The 24561-nt window shown below is 42.8% G+C and overlaps 1 protein-coding gene across 3 annotated transcripts in view; it reads right to left on the reverse strand.

Annotated features, from left to right (window-relative positions):
• Nucleotides 1-24561, reverse strand: part of celsr3 (cadherin, EGF LAG seven-pass G-type receptor 3) — a 74052-nt gene that overhangs the window by 20229 nt on the left and 29262 nt on the right. For 2 of the 3 annotated variants that reach the window (XM_078093256.1, XM_078093265.1), the window contains exons 5-21: nt 22670-22785; nt 21803-21891; nt 21606-21620; nt 21049-21206; nt 19106-19269; nt 18654-18779; nt 17274-17443; nt 16236-16421; nt 14550-14660; nt 14258-14426; nt 7720-7861; nt 7037-7157; nt 5864-6047; nt 4968-5069; nt 4786-4880; nt 4199-4408; nt 25-223 (exon numbers count right to left, since the gene is read on the reverse strand). In XM_078093256.1, the coding sequence (XP_077949382.1) occupies nt 25-223; nt 4199-4408; nt 4786-4880; nt 4968-5069; nt 5864-6047; nt 7037-7157; nt 7720-7861; nt 14258-14426; nt 14550-14660; nt 16236-16421; nt 17274-17443; nt 18654-18779; nt 19106-19269; nt 21049-21206; nt 21606-21620; nt 21803-21891; nt 22670-22785 (2357 nt within the window). The remainder of the gene's footprint in view (nt 1-24; nt 224-4198; nt 4409-4785; nt 4881-4967; nt 5070-5863; nt 6048-7036; nt 7158-7719; nt 7862-14257; nt 14427-14549; nt 14661-16235; nt 16422-17273; nt 17444-18653; nt 18780-19105; nt 19270-21048; nt 21207-21605; nt 21621-21802; nt 21892-22669; nt 22786-24561) is intronic. The other variant, XM_040192708.2, reaches the window with a different exon arrangement.

Consider the following 24561-nt stretch of genomic DNA (forward strand, 5'->3'; position numbering starts at 1 on the left):
CTGGTGTAATGTTTCTGCGCTCACCTATGTTTGGAGCAACCAGCGCCACAGGGTTGAGGTAGGTGAGCTTCATGTTGCGGGCTAGAATCTGGGCGTACTGCTCCAGCAGCTCCGTCAGCTCGGCCGGGCCGCCGCCCGGGATGTGGTTCTGACTCTGAGCGAGAGCCCGCCAGAGCGCAGAGGTACCGGGACCCATCAGCACACTGCAGCCCCGCACAATGTTCTGCAAGGCGCGCAGAGAGAAGCAGTCAGGAGAAGAAAAAAAAGGAAATAAACAGACTGCCGCTTTGCAGCAGGTGAACACATGGGCTTGCGTATTACATTGCATGTCGTTTAGCTGACGCTTTTATCCAAAGCGACGTATTATGATGATGGAGATGAAGAAGAATGAAAGATAGGGTAGCAAACTATCCATTTCCATCAACTGATTTGAAAGGAATAAAAATAGGTTGAAGCTATAAGCTATGCTGTCATCCGCCTGCAGAGTACAAGTAGGAAAGATTGCAAACTAGAAACACCGAAACATGTTGTCTTGGTAATCTAACCTACAACAGAAAAACAGAAGGAAGTCTTCCAGTCAAAGACAAGCATTCTGCACGATACAGCTAATAAAGCCAAATACAGGGAGCACATTTCATTTATTGTGACCTGTTATAGGAAGCAATGTAGAAAAGACTACACAGCCATGCAAAATGTCCTTAACAAAGAGTAATATTCAAGATCAAGAGAGCAACAGAAAGATAGAGAGAGAGAGAAGGTGCTACATGGGATTCCTTGCAATCTGACTACAACAGACCCAATAAAGCACTGCAGTCCCACAAAATGCTCTAGGGATGAAAAATACGCAAGAAGGCCTTCAGACAAACAAGGAAAACAATATAGAGGAGCACAGGGAGAACGTAGTGAATTGTAGAGAGAGAGAGAGAGAGAGAAGTAACAAACAGAGATAGCAGATGAGAAAACTATGAGTAGAAACCAGTGAACCAGAATGAGCGAGAGATACAATTGATGATCACAACAGACAGATTGAATGCAGTTTTTTAACTGATTTGTGACAAGAAGGTCAAATTCCCCCTTCCCCCCCTAACCCAATCCATGCTTCTTAAAAGCATCAAACATGTGCCTCCTCTGATCATACAATTTTATTTAGAGAGAATCGGGAGCTGAAACACATTGTTAATAGAAGAAAAAAACAGACAAAGGAAAATCAACAAAGCACAGAGACGTGTGCGTGATAGTTTTTTAAGGAGGCAGGCTTTAAAAAGACAGCAGATGCCATGATGTCAGAAGGAGAAGGCGGAATAGGGACAGCATGGGTGACAGGCTGGAACATAATGCAGGTGGATCAGTTCAACAAACATACATGTGACACTTGTGTCGCATATGCACACTACTTTTGAATTGTTTTTCCACATTAAATATTCAAACAGTTTTTTCCAAATGAATTCTTTTCTCTTCCCAACCATTGTTTAGGTTCATGAACAATTACATGACCAACTGAACTGAACTGCTGAACATAGAGAGAACATGTCCTGGTCTCATTTTCTATTCAAAAAAACACATTTTCACTGTCTGCTTGATGAGACATGAGACATGAGCCCTGTCTGCAGGTGCAGCAGCCTGCATGCATTTGATCACAGCATGAACATGAAAGACTTCTTCCCTCCACTCACTGCTTCATTCCTCAAGTGAAAAGTCTTGTCCCCTCTCTCGCTTTGTTTCTCCTGCAGCCGCTGGGCTCTGTTACTATAGTAACTGTGTTCCACATTACCTGCTAGTCTGGCCTAATAGCTGCTGTTTAAAGTGAGGTGTCAAGTACATCCAGAGAAATTGTATTTTGTCTTTTTTTTTTTATCGTTGTGAAAGTACAGTGCACGCTGCCTGTAGCTGCACGAGCCGCCTCATTAAGTCGACATGAGAACAAGTGGGAAACACCGTGAATTCATTTCGAGCCAGAGACTGAGGAACAAAGGTGAGTTCTGGGTTTTGTTTGCCGGACACTGCAAAAAGATTATAATAAAATCAACATAGCACTGAGCGTGCGCTATGCTGCCAACCAAATGTTGAACACTAATGACCATATTTCTGGTTTGCTGTCAGGTGAAGTAGGAAAGTGAAATGTCAGGACATGAAAGGAAAAGGTTTTCATTTCCCTCACTATAGGATGCCATTAATGATTCTACTGTGTTGCCATAGCAACTGTCCTCTTCAGCTAAAGATGATGTATTGATCACATGAAGCAATGTACTGGATTACGCGAGAGGCTTCAACTGTGATGGTCTTGAGTGCCCCAATAAAATGCTCACGTTTATTTGACATTGGATACGGATGCTTTATAAAACAAATTCAACATCGGCTCAACAGCAGCTTCTGTAACAGGAGGAAGCAAAGAAACATTCGTCCTTCTTCCTCCTATTTTGGAAAACAGGCCCTAGTAAAAAAAAAAAGGTGTTCGAAGAAACACAATCAGTTTAAATATAATTACTAAAAGGAGGGAGTGTGATTCTGACTGATTCTACTGTTACACTCACTCAGTTTCTATAGCAACACTTCTTAGCTGTATTGGCAGCATGAATGATTTCAGCACCGCAGGGTGGGGCTTCTTCTGTAACAGTTGTCATCAGGTGGCTAAATTCTCCCTGTTGTCATAAATCACGACATGCTTGCCGGTGCAAAATACTGCTTTCTAACTGCCGACCGCGACCCCTTTCCTCAAGGAATCACATCACGGCTGCATGAACGAGCTGGAACACTGCTAGAGGTGTAAAAATATATCCATGAACAACATCACTTGTGATATTGTTTGGATTCTCAAACACACACATTCATCACTTATTGAATCACATCAAGTATTTTCTTACATTTCGATTCATGGCAGACGTTTTACTCAGATTTTACAGAAAGTATTTATATAAAGCTGTAATTAAATAGATTTTTGATATAGATATTTTGTGATTTTTTTATAGATTTTGTTATTTATTTGTTTAAAATATGAAATTAATAGTAAATCGTCATGTGCCGTGCAATTTGTCAAAGACTGACACATGAGCCAGTACATTTGAACATTAGTAAGAGCTGCGACGAGGGCTTTACTTATGATATATGGACAAACTGATTTGTTGTCAAGCGAAATGTGTGTTGGCTGACATGTACCAACTCAATATTTAACTAAATATTTTATCCAGCTAAAACGATTCTGTCTCTCAGCTCCAGCATCTTCCACTGAAGCTCATCAGTAAAACGAGACCCTGTCAGTTAATGTGGAAAAATGACATGTCGCAGTATTTTATGAGCCGCTGTCACTGCATCGCCATAGCAACATCACATCCCATTACCGAGAAAAGACAGCTTGTTTTTACCATTTCACCACTTATTCTTTACCCCAAAACGGTTGACCATGTTAATCACATCTACCATCTCAAACAGCAGCTATTTGGGTTTTATGGCAGATTCTTGGTTGCAGTAATGAAATGCAGAGTGGAATTCTGGTTTAGATCTAAGAATAAGTTAAATGTCACATTAACGTATATAATTTCAGATTATTTTGGACAATATTTCCATAAACTGCTATTTCAAAATGTTGATCGGCTTGTTGGCTACCCGTGAAAGAAAATCAACAGCATAAACTCATTTTTGGCTTCACACTTCACTATCTGGTCTCTTTCAAATAACCTTTCACAACCTACAGGCACATCTATGTTCATGTTCTTACTAGAATTTCTGGTTTTAATGTTAGCATTTTGAATCATAAAAACGTCAATTTAAGTAAACATGTGGACATTTCTGAGATCTTTCTCACACTCTTAGTAGCCCCAATAATAACAACAATTTCTGACTGTTGCTTCGCCTTAAATGTTTCTGCCGCAATGATTTGGTCCATTGAGCCTGATGCCATAGATGATGAAAAAGAAAGAACTGAAGCACCTTTCCTTTGCGTTTAGAGACTCGGACCAGCTCTCCTCGAGGCTGTCACTTGGATTGTTCTTAACCTTCCTAAGCTGAAATGAACTATAGGCTTGGAGCCTTTGTCTGAAATAAGAGCGCTGCTGTTCACTCTCTACCCAGAGGTGAATGAAAAACAGACCAAAAACTGCCTTCGGTGGCAAACACTGTAAGTCTCAACCATACGCCACAGGAGCAGACTCTGAAAGCTTCAGCTGTACAAAGGAGTCATCAAGTCACGCGTTTTCATCGTCACCTCATTGAAATGTGCATCCTGAGTAGCGGTGAGTCCGAAGCCGCTCTGTTGGGTCTCAAACGTTAGGAGGCGGGACAGCAGCCGCTCGGCGATCTGCAGGTCGTTGCCGTAGAGTCTGCCCGTTGCCTCGGTAACGTCACGGAGCTGGTGGGCAAGTTTCTTCTCCATGATGGTGTTCAGCTCGGTCTCATTACGCTCCAGAGAATCAAGCTGAACATGCAGACGGCAACAAAACGTGAGTTGGTTAAATGAAATCTGAATTAAAGATGACAACATTCATGTAGAGGTATTGTATCCGATCTGTAGTTCATTAAAAGGTTGCTTAAAAATTGACCACTTTTAACTGAAACTCCATCAATGCAACAAATAAAATAAATAAAATTGTTCTGGGCTTTTTGATCCAATAACCAACAGATGGCTTCCAAAGCAGTTGGAGTACAGTATAAACTGTTAGCGGAGAGAAGGTGACGGCTTTTATCAGCGAGGCCACATCTTCGATGTGACCTGCACTCAGCACTTATGGTGGTAGGTTTTGGGAGCCACGCAGACGTGTGTTTAAAAGGTCTTTGTGGTGTTACTCTACTTACAGCAGCATTGAGCTCCACAAACGGAGGCGAGGTGCAGTTGTAAAGGTCCGGCTCCATCCATCCTCTCTCCGCATCACAGTGTCTGATGGCTGCACCTGTGAGGAAGGAGAAACGGGAGGATCTTTCTCAAGGACGCGGCGTACAGAAAGGATTCCTTCCCTTGTGTCTGAGTGTGTACGGACCGACGGAGCCTTTGGGACACGGAACCGCTGCGGGAAGGTTGAACTTGGTCCGAGGCCACCAGATCCCCTGCGTGATGGTCTTTGGACAGCCATCATAAATGACTGCAGAGAGGAATAATACAGAGTATTTAAAATCAGCCTCATCAATCGAACATTTTAATTAGAAACATTCAAAAAAAAGTCACTGATGATGTGGGAATATTTTCTTTTTACTTGACCCACGTAGATAAGAAAATGAAAGTGGGAATAGAACAGAGAATAAAATACCAGCAGTAAAGAAGATGATTACAAAATTAAAACTGAAAAGTGAACTGCGCTCCAAAGAAAAGAAAAAAAGATACATTGAATAATTGGGAGATGAATCTGAATGTAATTAATATATTCTTTGTTACTGTATGCTTGGGCAGGTTTGTTCGACAAACATTCCCATTTGCAAAGACAGAACAAAAGAAGAAACAAAGATCCTCTGATTACACAGTTATAATTAATGATGGTGGAAGTTCAGCGTTGCATAATTATTTTCCTTTCATGTCTGTTTGTGTCTATGGATAATCTACTGGTTCAAAATTCCATCTTAAAAGTGATACATGCTACAATAAAAATTACAAATAATAGCGTTTTCTGTACAAAGGGACATTTCTACCAAAGAAGGTAAATTAAGCTTTGCAAAATATTGTTCACAGGAAAATAATTTTTTTCAATAACTTTTTCAATGAGCCACAAAGGAGCTGCGAGATAGTGACATGTATTCATCCATTCAAAGGATGTAGTTGGCGGAAATAGTGATATCACAAATGCCAAAAACAAAGTTCTCTCATTAAATCATTTCATCTCCCGTTTGTCACTTTACTGTGTTAATGGACGCTGTAGCCATTTTAAAACATAAGCATTCTCACCATCACAGCCTGAATTGGTGACCTCAGCAAAGGGGCTGTCACATATGTTGCACTGGCGACCAATCACGCCGGGCCTGCACTGACACTGGCCCGTCTCGGGGTCACATGCCCGCGAGAAGGAGCCCACCGGGTAGCAGTCACATGGCAGGCAGGTGTCAGAGCCTCGCACGCGATAATGAAACTCCTGACAAACACAAACGCACAGTTTGCGTTTTATTTAAGGACAAAACTCATACGTCACAGGCCAAGAAAAGCGTCAGCGATGATGTCATCACACACATTCGGCGTGGATGAGCCGGAGAAGGAAAGCGGTCAATCATTTAGTTTACTAAACTAGCATGAGAATCCATCTCCAACACCACATGTTGGACACGTGATGACGGTGCTTCCAGGAGATGATGGTGCAGCACCACTGTTTTATTCTTTAATCCCCTGTTGATTCAAAGATTAAGTATTTCACTAATTGCAACTTCACTTTGAGGTTTCACCGTTTCTGTGCAGAATGATGCGTGTTTTTGGTTTTCAGATGAACTTGCCAACAGGTTGAACAGGTCAACAAACATATCTGGAGTTTTTTAAAGGAGAGTTTGCATTTACCAAACATTGTTATCTCAGATCCCACGAGTAATTTGCTGTTTGATATCCACTATAACACCACTAGTATTATACAGTAAGCATAAAAAGCAGAAAAGGCTTCATTTCGAGCTCTTTTTTTCAGAAGATCAAGAACAAGGAGGGAACTCGACGCATGAGGTCAAGTACTCTGAGGGCAATATCAACGATTACAGATTAGGGTCACAAAATCAGATTAAGTACAGGATAAAACACGGTTAAGTACGCTGGCTACACATAAACATATCAATATCCTCACTTACACGTTCACACATGGTGATGATGGAGTCACAGCTGATGTGGTTTGTATGTCTGGCTTATTCAGTCAGACCGTCACACTGTGTCGGGCTTAAGCCAAAGTGAGCTGTAGAGTAACACCACCAAAGTCCTTCTAATCCTAACAGCACTTAATCCAATGATGGCGTACAGAAACGGTCTGAACGGACCTTTCAACGGAGATCTCAACATCTACAGTCCAACAGCTCTGTATAATGGCAAAAAACTAAAAATCTGCCTCCGATCATCTGGTGCGAACTGAATGCTAACGCGCTTAGCGGTTACCTTGCAGTGACAGTGTCCGCTGGTCTTGTTGCAGTCCGGGTCGAAGCCTTTGTTGGTGTCACAGTGACACGGTCCGCAGGTCGGAGATCCCCACCAGCCCCTGGGACAGTGGTGATCAATCCTACACACACACACACACACACACACACACACGGGAACAATTACACAAGTCTGCAGAGTCGGGACGGGAGAAAACAGTAATAGAGCGTGTCGAAAATCTTTTGAATCATATTTCATTCTGAGTTCTAACAAAGAATAAAGAAATACTGAGTTGGAAACAGAGACAAAAGAGACACTGTGAGCGGGAGGAGGAGGGACGGAGGAAGAGAGGGATCAAACTGATCAAATATTGATAGTGGAAGATGCAAAGAGAAACCAGAGACAATAAGAGCGAGGATGTGTGAGGGGCCTGTACGAGTAGAGCTCAGCAGACTGCATTACTATAAAAAATATGAAGAATGACGTCAGCTAATAATTGACCTTACATGCAGCATTTCTCAACACTCCTCAGATTTTATTCGAGTTTATCGTCACTCAGCTCGTCTGTCCTCATTGCTCACATCTCATTGACTATAATGTACCGAGGACCATTTTCACTGTCTTTATTGCTACTTACTGCAAACTGGGACTTTTTTTGACTCAAGGCGGTAAACGGGAGCCGGTGGAGTCGATGGCGTGCGTACCTGTGTTGGCAGTACTGCCCGTAGTTGTTGTCTCCGCAGTCACAGATGTATCCGTGGGAAGAGCTGGGCTTCCTGTGGCACTGCGCCTCGTTCTCACATGGGTTGAGATGGCAAGCGTCAGTGCAGCCTCTTCCATAATAACCTGTGGGGAGAGAGACACGTTCCCATTACTCCCAGTATGAGCAGCACAGGGGCGTCTTTGTCTTTGGAGCAGTATAAGAGAACAAATTCTAATACTAAAAGATATGCTTTAGATTCCCTGGACAAACATTGTGAGGAAAACAAATAACGTAAAGTCGCTTAAAACATTACGTTAAGTCAATATGAGCTCATGACTTCACTATCGGAGTAGAACATCTGATTGATATTCCAGTCTCTTTCCACTGGAAATATTTAACTAAATAAACTTACTTGACTTATTTTGACAAAGACGCACGAGACGTCCTTGAACTTATCGTCGGTGCAGTATCGTAACATAAGAGGAGAACACTGAAATCTAAATATGCAGTCCACATAGCAGAAGTAATAGCATGTCGGTGCACAGGTAAGCATCTCGCACAGCAGTAATTATCACATGCAGCACTTCTCAGACTCCGTCCAGCTGGGCCGACTAATGGAAAACAAGCCAACGACTGTGTATTACAAAGCTGTCATTCACTCAGAATGAAACGCAAAGCCACGCTGCCTCTGAAAGAAAATTACCACACCGGCTCGCGGAAAGTAATTTAAAAAAACATTCAAATTCAGCTACAAATAACACAAACGGGTATAATTGGGGCATTAAGAAAACAGCGCACTTATCATTTTCCACTATGCTGCAATTTATTCAAACGACAAACTCAAAGAAGTTGATGATTCAGCTGAGATCAAGTAAGAAAGGGAATATTTGGGAATCATACATATGTTTTTAGAATGATTTAGCAATATTTTCTTATAGCTGAGATGTCAAAGACAAAATGTAAACTCAGCATATTAACTTAACAACGGAGCCCAACTGCAGCCTGTAGGTCTGATATCCAGTATCAGACCTACAGGCTGCGGCCTGTAACTGGCAGGTACCACAATGCTCAGCAGTAACTCAGGACCTGCATCAGATCATTTCACCAATTTAAAGATGTCGAAGAAATTCAGCATTTTACAAACAAAAAGATTCAAACAAACCATCACAGCCGTAAATGACACACGTAACAATGACTGGACAGTGGTTAACCTTTGGTTGTGGTCTTAGTATATTTGGATACACGTGTAAACCCGGAGATTTTCTGGAAGAAAATCTGCACAACACCGGCAGAGTAAAAGTGGACACACTGTGCTGGAGAGAAAAAAAAAGTAATTTAAAAAACATGAAGGTATTGGAGAGAAAAGTCCACCAATGTGCCTCACAAAGCAAAAACAGCACACACATTTCCATAGTTCAAAGACACACACACACACACACACACACACACGCACACATCAGCCTCTCATAGAGAATACAGGCCAGCTGATAAAGCCCCGCTTTAATTCAATGATGAATGCAGAGTGCTTAGCTCCCGCTCTGGGGTGTATTTAGCACAAATAAATAAGGCTTCTCACCCAGACCTGGTTTTAATTTAAAAATTAAATAATTACTGTATCTAGAATTTAATGTACATGTATTTATATTTGGTTTAAATATTATGTGATTTAGAGCCTCATCATGAGCCAACTTTTATGTTGAGATGGAATTAAAAGCAATAAATCTAATACGCTCACGTTTACAGTGGTGCTAAAGGGCAGCATCCAAAATACTTACATGCAGGATTGAAGGTACTTACTTCTGAAGCAATCAATAAAATATTCCAAAATATTATTTATGTGACGGCTTTCTGGAATCTTCCATTTGAATAATTCGGGATTCCCATGATGGTTGCATACATTTTACATTTATATTCTCTGATTTTAAAATGTTTTTTGATATTATATAAAGTCTAATTAAGCAGTAAGCGTTGAGAGGCTGTACTTTATTGTCCAATAATATATTATTAACAGTTTGTGGGTGTTGTTAACCCTCGAGTACCTTTTGGCTTTTATAATACGGTTACCAGCGGCATTATAAATAGGAAGTAAATAGCTGCCTTTCGGCAAAAAAAAGTTGTAGCCACCAAACGTTGTGTATCTCATCTCAGTAGCCTGGAGAAAAATAGTCCCCGTACGTGTAAACAGGTTCTCCTTGCAAGATCTCGCAGCATCTCATTCACATCTAACTGTTACTTTGACAGCGCGGTGAAATGAAACGCTCGGGTCAATGTCAACAGGTGCTGTACATTATGACTCAATGATGTTCGCCATGACTCACTCTCAACCAATCAGAATGCTGGACTTTATAATAAGATATCAATAAGTATGTGTTTTTTTTTCCATTGTTTGTGTTGAAAGCCTGAGTGCGTTAAATACAGACATAGATTTAGAATCTTAGAGAATGAACAAAGACAAACAGTCATTAGCGTTTAAAAGCCTCTCAACCACAAGACAAAAATATTCCCGTTATTATTCATGCAATTCAGGTTAAAAAATCAGATATTACATTTGGCCTTGGACGTCGTACTGAATGATCACTCTTCCTCCCCAACACAGATCTCTGCCTCACATGCATCAGTGCCCCTCCTCCAACACCTTTTTAATTTAACAGCACTGAATAGAAGGTCGCCTCTATAGACTCAAGTGTGACTGAAGTGCGTGTGCAGCTTTGTAGGGGTCTGCATTCCTCCCTCTGGAGCTGACAAGTGTGTGTGTGTGTGTGTGTGTGTGTGTGTGTGTGTGTGTGTGTGTGTGTGTGTGTGTGTGTCGTCTGCTTTCACAGGGACGGCTTTGCTTTTCAAACCTGTGGCCTCGGCTGCAGCTTTAGACATACCCAAGGTTTTGTAATGACTCCTTTTATGTAAATCTCTCTCTTTCTGCAGCTTATTCCGTTCTTTGTGGAACAACCTCTTATCAAATCACACAAAAAAACACGCACACGTATGATTCAAGGTGTGGCCTTCACTTCTGTCGCTGTGTTGCTTAACGACAGACACACAGACTCCACTGACTTGGGTCCTATACATCATTGCACTTTCACCATGGCAACTGACGGAGAGACGCAACGACAGCATTGACAGTTTTCAGACGCATGTTATGACGCTGGCCTTGTCACAACAGTATGGAAGAGAGATAGAGACAGAGAGAGAGAGAGAGAGAGGCTCCAGCCAGCAAGAACAAAGAGCTGTAAATCATCTGTGTGTGTGTACGCTTTGTTTTTGACAGCTGGAGCTTTGAGAAGTTATGGCTCTCAGGCTGAACACACATCCAGTTTGACCCACAGCTTCACATCTGGCTTTAAACACTTCATTGCTAACGTCAGCTTGACTTCTCCTCAACACCAAAGAAGAAACAATGATTCATCTTCTCTCTTGAACACCACGGGTGTCAGAAGTATACCACAAACACGCTTTGGTGGGAAAACAATGACAATGTGTTGTCTCATAGGGATGAACCACGTACAATGAGAATAGTCCATTGGAATAAAACACCCTTCTATTGGGATCCAGGTTGACAGAATGTAGAGCACAATACACAAACATCCAGCTAAAGGCTTAGATCATGGTTGGAGTTAAAATCAGCCAAAACTTTCTCCCTGGAGCAGATTACCACGATTATTTAGAATAAACTCAGCATACTGTATCACGGACGTAGCATTCATAAAGCTGCACAGCAGTGCCAAGTACCGGTACTTCTTTGGTTTTAATATCAAACGTGATCAATAAATGACATTCGGAGGTGAGGAGTCATTTGTCACAGAGAACAACTGATCCAGCACCTTTGAGCATCTGGCATCTACTCCGGACTCAGGAAGAACAGCCTGAAACTCATAAATCTCTTTCTCCCGGGGGTTCCACGTATTATACACCGCAGCGCCTCACACCTACAAACCGCAACCTCATATAAAGTACTTCCCCAACATACTATACTATATATACTATACTTTGTCCGTCATTTGTTGTTTTCAACCACAATTTGATGGTCTGAACAAATCGTTGATACAATACGTGTTTTCTACATGTTGGTTGTGCAAGCAGCTCACGAAAGTCATGGAACTGTCTGTACACGCACATGAGCTGAAATAACAACATACACGTCCTGTGAGGAAGAGTACGAGGGCCGGTGTCTCCATGCCTTGTCACGTCTGTGTTTGTGCGTGCATGCGTGTTCTGTACGAGTCAATCAGAGGCGCTAGAAACGCAGCTGCATGAAAGCCACTGGGCTAAATTCAGCACCAGGCCAAAACACACACACACACACACACACACTCACACACACACGTACATGAAAGAGAATTATTCAGAGTTTGCACCTCTATTTAATTTTCTCTCTGCTTATTAAACTTTGATTTGATTTGATTTGTCCCGAAGCGGCATCCATTGTTTAACAGTTTCCATTTTTAATGCTCATTGTGCTGATGAAAGATAGTGATAATGAGAGTGTGTGTGTGTGTGTGTTTACAGTAAATAAGTGCATGCACATAAAGTTTGGGCCTGTGCTTTGTGTGTCGGCTTCTCTCTGTGAGTTGAGGTGTTCGCCGTAGCTCGCGGGCCGTTGCAGGAGGCTGCAGGGATCGCAGCGTCTCTCCGCTTCCTCTCACGTGGTGTCGGGCCTCGAGGCTTTCTCACTTTAACAAGCCACATACTCCTTGAAACGCACACTCTCATTGTTCTTCCACTTTGATCTCCTGCCCTCATTTTCAAACTTTTCCTTCTTGGAAAACTTTCCATAGGTTTCTATTGTATGGACACTAGAATAGCAGTGGTGGGACTTACAAACGCACAATATAACACTATATTACACTATTTTGCTCCACCAGAAACAAGGTGCAGTGAAATTGAGGTTTCCAATGGAAACGCAGATCAGAATGTCCTTCATTCGTGTTCAATTACATTATGATGCTGGATGCTTAAATAAAAAAATAATCATTTGCATCATTACGATTAACATTTGTCTTCAAGGTGGCTGAGGACCCAAGCAAGCAATGTGTGCAGAGAAGAGGCGCCGCACAAAACATACATGTCGAGCTTTAGCGGAGGAAGATGATGGAAGCTCATGAGGAGTCTTAACTTCAGTCTCTTGTCTATTCTCCTTTAATCATGAATACAAGTAACCTCCTCTCATCATCTCTACTTGGACGCTTTACTAAATATCTTCGTCGTCAACTGCGGCTGGTTTATCATTAGCAGCTAATGAAGCTTCAAACACGTATCCGATATCGCTTCTTCAACCTCTCCTCCTCTTTGATTCCTCTGTCTCTGCTGCATGTGCGTCTTTCATGTTCCGCTCAGCTTCATGATTTGCACGTCTCTGTGTGCATTTATGCCAGCTGTGTGTGGACCTATTCCCAAATGTGTCATCAGTGCTTTCAGGCTGTTTGATTGGATTTTCTCTCTCTCTCTCTCTTCTCTTGCCTCAAAACTTTTGGTGTTTGTTTTAGACTATTTCTGCCCCCCTCCCGTACTCTTCATTAATCATTCATATATTCAGTTCCTCTGTTCCTCCTCTGCCTCTTCTTCATCTTTCCTCTCACCGTTTGTCTCTATATAATAGATGTTTAGCTCCTCTTTTAATCATGTTGTTCTCCTGCACTCCATTAATTCTGCCTCATTATACTCACCTGACTAAGGAGATTTGGGAAGTCAGCCTGCAGTCAGCGTCTTACTCTCGGTCTCAGGTGGCTGAGAGCTCATTGTGCATGTCCAAATATCTGTTCAACCCAGTTAGAGAACTGGCACACGCGCAGGTATGGCCACATTATTAGCATTTTCTGTGTCCAGTCAGCTGGCTTCTTTCACCTTCTGCTCAAACATTGTCTCTTTCACGTCCAATCTTCAGAATGTGGACTGATTATTATTATGTGACCTTTTCCTGTCACACAGGTTAGCACGGTAGCAATTTGTGTTGCATGACTGTTGTTCTTGGCTGTGTTTTTTGGCCAGTTTATCTAATATGGCGTGAGATGCATGTAATGGTACAATGGTCACATGTATGTTTGTAGGGATTAGGAAACGTGCCAGTTGTTCCAAACCTTAAACATCTGTCTTCGACTTGATAAGCCTTTTGTGTTGTTAATGAATCACCCTTTCCTTTTTAGTAAAAAATTGAACCTCCGTATTCTTTAAATTGTAACCAATAGGAAGCTATGATGAATCTTTTAATTCTTAATATAATTTCATAAGACAAGATACGAAAAGCGGCAACAAAAATTCCAATGGAATCAGCATTTTTAGTCCTCATTAATCATCCTATAATTGATTCTTAGAACCGTGGTGATTTTCTTTTCCTGCTGCTCGTATTACCAGGCAGCACAATTCTCACAAGTGCTTTTAACCTTTATTCTTTCTAATGGCTTCAATTTACTAAATTATGGCCCAAAAAAAGGCGCCAGCTCGCCACTACGCCGGCCTGGGAGGAGTCAGTGTTCATGTTGTTCTTCCTCAAGGACCACATCTTCAACCTGGTCCACAACACCAGCACCGCGTCGCATTTCACTCACCGGGTTCGCAGTCGCAGGTGTGCCGCTCCCATTGGTCGGAACAGCGGCTGTGGGCGGGGCAAGGAGACGAGACGCAGGGGGCGCCGACGTTACAGCCGGTCTCTACTTTGACAGTTCTTGACGGCCGTGGCAGGGGAGGAGAGTCGGGCCTTACGCCCAACCGAACGCCCTGTCGGAAGAGAGAGAGGTCAATGTTCAGAGTTCTCAGTCCATCCCATTTACATTTCGTGTGTTCAATCTTCCCAGCGTCCCACCACCCGCCCATCCATCAATTCACTTCATCCGTCCTCACCTGTATGCATCCTTTTATCCCGTTTTGAACCTCTCCTGAGCCCAACACTCCTCCCACATGCAGATGTTTCACCTTCAGACCATGAATCTCATTTCCCACTATCACTGTTCCCTGGGGAGAGAGAAATGGAGAGACGTAAGGGGACTGATGGGGTCATAAAAAAAGAGATTATTAATATTACCTGCTGTATGCAAACTCAGTATTGAGTTATCATTTTAAGACCAATCTCTTATACAATTTTATTTTTCTGGTGTGAAAATATTATGGTCGTAAATAAAAAAAATGAAAAATGAATTTTGTATCTGCAGAAATCGGTGAAGAAAATTACATTTTTTTCAGAAAACATATCTACTTTCTTTTTTTTTTTTCATCACAAACTGGAAGTCCTGATTCTTCTATATTTTCATTTAGTATCACTGAGCATCCGGCTGTTAATGCGGCTCATGTCAGTTCCAGGAAGAGAAGGAGAACTGCAGAGTGAATGATTGACTTAATGAAATAAAGCAATGCGATAACATGCGGCCGTGGTGGAGGAGGTCGATACTCAACTGACAACACAGACACTGTTGTGACGCCCCGTTGACGGGCAACTACCATAACAAAATAATCAATGAGCCCAATCATTTTTCACCAATAAAGCAGCAGTCAAAGAATTAGACGGTGCGATCTGGCTGATAATAACTGCAAACATGCCAAAAGCTTTCAGAGGTAATTGCTGTTTAATTGGCAGTGGCAATGATTGATAGTTATCTGCACCATTTACTCGGTGAATCACTCGATGCACTTCGAAGAGTAGCCGGGTGAACTAGAATAAAGAAGATGAAAGGCATAATTTGTTGGCTGATAAATTAAGAGTCAAATCAACGTAAAACTGGAACACGTTGCTTTGCGTAAACTAAGCCAAAGACGACAATAGTGTTTCCTTGTTTCCTTCCTTCCTACTGTCACATGTGAACAAACCTCATATAAACACAGGCATGCGCGATCAAACACACATCATCTAGTTCAATGTTACAAATGAATTCACCACAGAATCGGGAAACTACAATTACCAAGCCACATTTTAAAGTGACTGAGTGTGTGTGTAGTCTGCGACGTGGTAAATGTCTTTGAAAGGAAATAATAACTTAATGAAGGGCTGTGATGGAAAATCTGTAAAAGAAAACATGCTTAGATCTTGAGATTAAGAGTGATATTATATGTAAATGATCTGGTAATTTTCAAATATCTTTGGCAGTGATCTCCTGCACCGCATTTACTCCCAGCAGGAAGTGAGGATGATACGGAGACATTTTAGATTAGAGGATATTAAAAGGGATATCTCATCTTCACTTATTAAAAGCTTCACATTTCCAATGAGAAATCTCTATTTATTAAACTGAGAAATCTAGTACACCCAAGTCACTGTATATTTCAACAATTAGAGCTTGAAAAGAAATGCCTTTTTCCAAATGAACACAGTTAAAGTTAAATACGGTTTGTGAATCCATTAAGTATAGTTGTTCTAAAAAAGAACACCAGAAAAATCAACTGTCCTTTTGATTGAATAAAGCAGAAATGATTTATTCATTAAAATCTGTGCTTGCAGGGCAAATCCAATTCCAAATAACTGACTTTACAGTATTCTGATACTGTTTAAGGCTCAAAGACGCTGGAACATTCAGGTGGTTGTGTGACGTCCGTTACCTGATAGAGCCCAAAGTCGAGCCGCAGCGTTGCGACGTAGCGCGTCTCGCGGCCGCTGCGGACGTCTCGCAGCTCCAGTTGGACGTCGTGCCACCGGCCATCTGCCACCTGAACCTGATCCAACCGCAGACGCACCGGCCGGGTCGAACCGCGCGTCACCGAGAACACCAACTGACCATTTATCACCTGAGAGCACGCCGCATCACAGAGGAGGAGAATGAGAGGGGAGTGTGTGTGTGTGTGTGTGTGTGTGTGTGTGTGTGTGTGGGTGTGTGTGGGTGTGTGTGTGTGTGTGAGATGAGTATGAAATCGAAATCCAGCATCTTGGCTGCACTCTCGACAAGATGCTGCTAATTAAATACGGTCTTCGGATGCAGAAAATGTAAAGCTGCCAATAACTTCAGGGATAATACCAGCTTTTTAGCTCTTTGTCTTCCATAAAAGATGATAATTTAGTATTAATTCTGTGCATTTTAGTTGCAATAACCATGAGGCTGTATAATGTATAATTCCCATAACCAATGTGACTAACACATTTAGCAGCCTGCGCTGTATGTTACATGCTGTACCGCCTGGTGGGATTTGGCTTAGAATGAGTGGCATTGATTTAAATGACAATATCTAAATGGTTTATGGGGAGAAATTGAAAAAATGCAAATGTCATTTATGTTGCAGCATAAATCCAGCTAAAGCTTTTCATGCTTCTGGCAACGGTAAAAGGAAAAAGAAATATTGTCTTCAACAGAAGAAAAAAAACATTAAACCAAAGGCCAGACGAGGGAGGGAGAGGCCAACAACATCCTTCACCACAGGAATAAAAAGGTTCATGTGAAACGTGGTCTTGTTTTCTCTGACTCCGTTCAGCCCGGAGCGACTTGAAAGTGGGTAATTACGTAAGCCGTGGTCTCATGTGATAAAACAAAACCAACAACCAGTACTATTTTCCCGGGATATTCAATTGTTCAAATACTTTATAGTGCAGACGGTAACGCAAATGGACGACAGTCAGCGTGTGTGTGTGTGTGTATGTGCACACACCTGGAATAGCAGACTGGTGTACTGGCCGGCCTGAGCCTGCAGCAGCGTCCCCTCTCGCGCTCTGGTCCTGAACACCAGGCCGAGGTACCAGGGCGTCGAGATGGTTACGTCGTTCTTCAGGTCCCACCACAGGACGCTGTTACCCAGGAAGCGGTGGGCGTGCGGCATCACTGATGCGGTGAGGGAGAAGCAGACGGTGAATAGAAGTACCGGAAATACTTAGAGAGCCTCAAGATGCCACTGCTATAAATCGCGGAATGATTGATATGAGGCATTCACATGCAGCACATGTTAGCAACGGGAAAAGATGTCGCGTGTTGGAAGCAATCTGGTTCTGTTTGTGGGTCGAGTAGTAGTACCGCTGTATCAGTAAGTAGGCTTTGGTTGAATGCAGGTCAACAGTCCGCTTTGGGAACAAAAGATTTGTGATGGTTGAGATAAAATCTTGGAAATATTGTCCAATGATCATTTTGCTTTTTATTTTATTTTAACATGAGCTTGTTAACTGCATAAATTTATAAGTGTGAAATAATCCGGTAATAATCCTCCAACTATGTCATTTATCTCAAATTGCTAATTGGCACGGTTATCTGCTGATCTGCACCAGAGCGCCCACAGTTGACCTTGTGACCTTTGTTAAAGGGCATTCCAAATATCTCTCCCCACTTACGTCCTGTCTCTCTGACTGTCCACTAGGATATTCAGCCTTAAAATCCCCTCAACATCACAAGAAGGAATTAAAAGAGCTACAGCGGCAGGTTGCGTCACAGGCAGTTTTCAACTAGCGTGACTGCAGAAGGTCCACACATGTGTTGGGAATCACACCAGATCAAAGCTCAGGAAATGAAGTCAGATATCCAGGATTTTAACAACCAGCTCGCATGCAATTTGCGCTGTAGTTTTCAGTAACTTCTCATTTCCTCTTTCGGAGGTCGACACACCCACCATCCATCCATCCATCCTCACATCACTATGCATTTCACTCAGACACTCACTTTGCTCATATACTCTAAGAGCCTATAGCTGTGATAGCTCAGTACAAACTGAGGAATAATTACTGGAACAGAGAGAACCAATGCTGAAGTGCACATTTAGGCATTAAACTGAATGAATGGTTGAAATAGCACAAAGCATTGAGGATGGGATTCATTACATTAATACAGGATACATTTCTGTAATCAAACACAATACAAGTAAAGCATTTATTCACTAATTAATGTGGTACTGCTGATAAATGAAGGCCTCTGAAGGTCAGACCAAAACTGGCAATTATCTCTCAGTGTCGTTACTGTGTTCGTTTACCTAAGGTGGCATTGTTGATGGTTGACAGTGGTCGAAAACACAACACCCCAATGATGACAAAGGCATGTATCCTCTCACCGTGGCTGCAGTCCTTCCCTCCGTAACCTAGAGGACAGTCGCAGGAAAAAGTCTCCCAGCTCACCCTGCAGGTTCCTCCGTTCTGACAGGGGTTGGATTTGCAGAAGGGAAGCTTGGCGCTGCAGCCTACGAGGGGCAGCACACACATTACATAACCGATCAAGTCATCTCACTAATGTCAGCAAATCCACCAAATGAGATCCATTAATGCCTCACATTTTCAGCTCAACAAAAATATTTTCAGTGGCCAATGAGCAAATTTATAGTCTTTTCCAAATGGACTAGTAGGATATTAAAATTTTAATTTGATTTTACAAATCCAACATAGTTTTTTTGACTGAGCGGATCCTTAAATTACAATGTTTTGGATAGATCTATTTAAAAAAAGAAAAAAGGGCCAGATGGCCCTTAAAATGTGTTTTTTTTTTAAGGGCAAGCTTAGCAGTGCTGACCGGGGAGAGTTCCATTGTTAGCGATAAACCCGGCCATGTCCAGCGGCTTGCTGTCAATGTGCAGCTCCTTCATGCAGCCGATAAACTCCCTGGTGCCAAATGGGAAGTTGTCCGGTACGTTGGGAACTCCGCCCAGAAACAATGGACCAGTCAGGTCCAGCGACCTGAGAGAGGAGGGAATAAAGACAAAGAGGAGTAAAATAAGGGAAATAGGGAAGGAATTGTGGATTATCTCCCAAGGATGGAGGTGAGGGGGGAGGAAGTGTAAGAAACATAAAAAGAAGGAATGAGAGATGCAAAGGGATTGAAAACGCCCCAGAGAGTAATGTGCCATCAGAGGAAAATGTCAAAAGAAATGATTTTGAAGAGAAATGAGATGACAATGGTGTTGTTGTGGGTGGAACTGAAGGGGATGAGAGAAATGTGGAGGCAGTGACGAAACAGGAGATCAAATACAAGTTCAAGAGAGAAGAGCTAGAGGTGTATGAGAAGGCAGCGGGGGGAAGGAGACAGGAGCCAGCAAAGGAGGTGTAAAGGGGGGAGGATGTTAGGGGACGTCTACAAAAACCAAAGTTGCAGGCATGAAAAGGAGACGGAAACCATCGGAGACAGCCGGGGAGGCAGATGAACAAAAAAGGGATTAAGTGCTAGTAACAGCCAATATCAAGAGAGATTAAGCATAAAGGCTGACGAGTAGACAGATGGAAGACTGCTGGAGGAAACGAAACCGGGGGGCGGGGGGGGGGGGGCGGGGATGTAAAGAGGACGATGTAAGGGGCAGCAAAAAAAACTTAGGAGACTGCATGAGCTGGAAAACAACACACAGTAACTCAGAGCAGTGAGCTTACGACTTGAGTTTTTTCCACCTGGCTGTGGCAACACGTCACATGGGGGGGCAGGATGGGGGGGGGGTAAATAAGACAGAACCCATCCAGACAAAAGGCGCCGGAGTAAAACAAACAACAGATGACGTGCGAGCTACAGAACAAATATCAACAGAGTGTCATTAAGGAGACGGTGTCGGGACAGTGTGAAACGCCCGACCCCCCCCCCCCACTGTGACGGGCTGCTCACTGCACGCCGCAACTTTGACACGGTCGAAAAGAGCAGGAGTGGATTAAAAGCCACGCAGGGGATTTATGAACTGTCCAGTTGAACGTTTGGGTTGGTACAGAAGAGAGGGCGCGAGGAGGAGACGGGTGAGAGGAGCAGAGGGAGGCGAGGAGGAACGAAACGTTGTCGCTGCGCCGCGAGGAGCCAAATAAGATATTTAGGTGAGGAGGAAACACTGCTGACGCTTTTGGCCAGAGCTCAACAAATCAGACCACTCAAACCGGCATCTGATGGTGTGTTACACCTTCTTTCCATTTCAAAATTGTGATTATCTCAGACGTGTGTTCAAACCAAGCGGAAAAGGAGATACTCTGAATCTGTGAAGCTAAACATTCAAAACTATCTTTAAAAAGAATTGGACACAAATTGGACACGAATAAGTTAAGCAGATTGTCCTCTTTGTTGCATGCTAATATTCATGTGTTATCATGCAATGGCAGGCAACTGCTGTTAAGCATATATTGTGTTATCTTGGGTAGAGAACAAAACGGCAAATCGTGAGATCTACAGGAGGAACTAGTTCAACAGCCCCTACAGCTCACGGTCAGTGACTATAATTGAATTGAACACAACTTTCCCACCATCTGAAATAATGCCACATATAATATATTCACACGCAGTTGATCCTGCAGATTATTTCATGTGTCGTGACTCTCATTGTCCACTGGTTCACCGCTGACTGAAAGGGTTAAATTAAATATTTTAGGACCACGTACATTTATATCATTTTATGTCTTTACAGTCGGGCAAGCGAAACACATTTAAAGAAACAACTAGATTGAACAGAGAAACACAACATGGAGGGCTGAAAATAGACGGGATGGACTCACTTCTTGCTGCTGGTCTGTTTTCCCTGCGCTGCGCAGCTGTAATTTCCCAGCTGCGTACCGAAGCGAAGCGATAATGCCGTATCGCAGTCGTCGACGCTCACAACAGCAACCTTCTCGTCCGACGGACCCTGTGCCTCGCCACTCATGCTGCGCTTGGGCTGGAAAGACACACACACACACCAACACAAGATTGAAAACAGTCCCAAGGATCACAAACAAAGAGACACCATGACAACCGACAACATGCAGGAAATAGGACATCGTTGACTAAATCTAGAGTTTATATTACTGCAGTCAGTGACACACAGAACATATGGGGCTGTGTTGAGTATCTACACCGCTACCGCACATCATGTTAAAAATTAGAGTTAGTCAGAGGAGAGACAACAGAGAGGTGATGTGGGTGGGAAAAGAATGGAGCACAACTAGATTGAGACACATTCACTCTGCACACGCTGTGCGCTGGTGAAAGAAAGAGAAAGGACAGGAGAAGAAACGGAGCAGGAAACGAGGGAGGAAGGAGATGCATGTGCACCCTGACGCACACTCATACTCACATAGCGTGTAGCCGGCTGAGGAAAATGAAAAAACATGAGAAAAAAAAAAAATCAAAGGCGAGATGTAAAGGCGAATATGCGTGAGTGACGTGGTGACAAGCAGACGGCCACGCGGCGCTTCTTCACAATTCAAAGAGCTTTGTGGGCATGAAGGCAAGTACAGCGTGGATAATGATGAGTAGAAGATGTAAACGCACCTTGTTGTAGTAGTGTATGTGGACTGTGTGCCAGTTGCCGTCACTCACACCACCAGGCAGGAAGGGACTCACCTGAGTGGACGATTCACCTGAAGGTCAAAACATCAGCAGATTGTTATATTATGTGTCCGTTACTTACTAATATATATTTGTTATCATTCTATTTCCAGCAGTGCATGTGCCAAATATATATACTATATAACTCTATTATGTTGTTCATTCTGTAGACATGACGTCCGCTCAGGTTTCTACCAGAGAGACATTTTCCTGTTTGATGCGAGGCTCCAGGTACAGAGAATGTTGTATTTTGTACAGATTGTAAATCCCTCGGAGGTCAAATTGTAATTTGTTTCTTGGGCTGTACTAATCAAATTGAATTTGTGCAAATAACTGTGACTTCTGTACTTTGGGGTTTTTACAAACAGCCTTCACTCCTTGAGACCAAGTGTCAATAAATTGCCTTTTTAAGAAAAGAAAAATGAGCCAAAACTCTTGCCAGAGCAGGATGTCACTCACTTTGATAGTCACAAGTATTTTAAAAAACTGGAGTTTGGTTCTCCATGTCTGCAGTTAGTAAAAGACTGAAAGACCTGGCATCACTGTAGAGCTTTCTCACAGCAACACATTTCACTTGTCTGCAGTTCACGGCGGATCTGAGTGTGATTGTGTAAACCCCCTATTTAAAAACATTTAATTCTAATGTTTTATTATCCTCATTTCATCTGGATTCTGATCCTACACCTAAATAAATCCCCCAATAAGCACCGAACAGAACTACATAGCTCTTTCTCCTTGTGAATACAGTGTGCATACAGATTACAGACAATTCTAGAATACAAAAGAACACTGGCACAATATAAAAGGTACCTGTGGAATATTTGAGCACCACTTGTCCTTCTTGGATCTCCAAGGCGATGAAGTCGTGCTTCTCATTGAAGCGGCCATTATAGAAGAGGAGGCCGCTGTTCTCCAGGGTGGCAAAACTAGAAAATGCACAAACACAGAAACCCACGTCCATGATAGGTTTATTAAACGGACATTTGGTGTGTGAAACAAGATTTCTACAGTATATTTGACATGTTTTAACCTGTAGATTTGCAGTTCAAACGAATCAAGTAAAGTAAAAGTAACATTTATTTACTTTCAGATGAGATTTCTAACTCTGTCTTGGTTAATGCAACACTGATCTTGAAATAATTAAGCTATACAACAACTCATTTCACAGGGAAAAACAACTCCTGTGCGTCTCCTCATGTGCTCCGTACGGAATAACAGATAGTATTCAAACTGTGCTGCAGTTTTGAAGCATATTGCTGCCGACTCCTTCCAGCTGCTCGGTTGATTTTCCGAGGCCGAGGGGAAACGCTGAAGCCAAGGCTGCCATGTAAACCCGTCCTGATCAAAAGAACTCTTTGCTTTTCTGATACTACAGCACAGAGGACAAATTGTCCCTCCTGGTAACAAGATGCCGAAAGATTCACACTGCAAAACAAAATACATTACTTTCATCTACTCGTTTTTTTTTTTAAATAAATGTGTCACTATGAACTCAAGTTCTCAAAGAACAATATTGATTCCTCCTAGCTGCGTACAAATCCTCTGCCACACGATTGGCCGCCATTAAGGAGACATCCATCCTGTCACGGCCCCAACGGCGCCGTCTTACCCATCACACTTAACGAGGAGGAGTTATGACAAAGAAAACCAAATTTCTTTAAAGGTTGAAAAAAGAAACTAAGGGAGAAACTGAGTCGCATGAATAATGTTTTGCCCTGATGTGAAAATGAGGCCAACGCGCAAAGCTGGCGGCGAAGACAACAGAAAGACCTGACGTCAGAGGAAGAACAGTCCTCTGCAGCGCATCCACCGGACAGCTGGACACTCCTGAATCAGTCACCATCAGAAAAATAAAGCAGCATTGCCCAACAACAATAAAACAAGAATAACAAGAACAAAAATTTCCCTCAGTAGGAAAAAAAGGTTACGCCCCAGAACAAGGCACTGAGATGATAGCTGACGCTGTGGAATGAAGCGCATTGGCGCTGCTCAAATGCACCTTTTCTTCTTTTCTAAACAGTCCCTTAAAGAACTAATCTTCCACCATTGCAGCCAGTCTTCCAATAGAAACCTTCCCCCAGAGATAAATTAGCATGTGGCCGTTAAGCCCTGACGATGCACAAACCTAATTTGGAAGTAATATCACGCCCTGAATGTCTGAAGCAACCACTCCATGGTGCGAGGCCCCAATCCGCCTAGCAACAACCCCGTGGGCAATGTCACCGTAGCAACAATCATTAGACGACATCACCCATGGAAACCAACCCATAACCCTGCCTGGACACTCTTAAGGACCACTTTCGATCCCCCCGTAGACAACCACTCACGTCGAGAGGCAGAGGAGCAGCAGGGGAACGTGGGCAAGACAAAGACAAGGGAGCTCAAGCAAGTGACGACCCCTGACCTCTGTAGGAACATATTGATACGTGTAAAAAAAAACGGTGGTAAAAATCTAGGGTTGTGCACCACCAAGTTTGAAGACGCGTGCTCGCTTACCCGGCCTCACTCACGTGTCCACAGGTCGCACGTAGGTCAGTACTCTCAATGAGTCTTGACAAAAGCTCCAAGAGAACATTTGGTTTTGATTGTAAAGCTACAGACCTACGGACAGGAAGTCAGTTTTCCGGTGACCCCGTAGAAATGCAGCATTTGCCTTTGGAGCATTTGCTAAAGAGAAAAGATTGAAAGAGGAGCTCACGGGT

The sequence above is a fragment of the Gasterosteus aculeatus genome, chromosome 2, assembly GCF_964276395.1.
Source record: "Gasterosteus aculeatus chromosome 2, fGasAcu3.hap1.1, whole genome shotgun sequence".
In the NCBI taxonomy this organism is placed as follows: Eukaryota; Metazoa; Chordata; class Actinopteri; order Perciformes; family Gasterosteidae; genus Gasterosteus; species Gasterosteus aculeatus.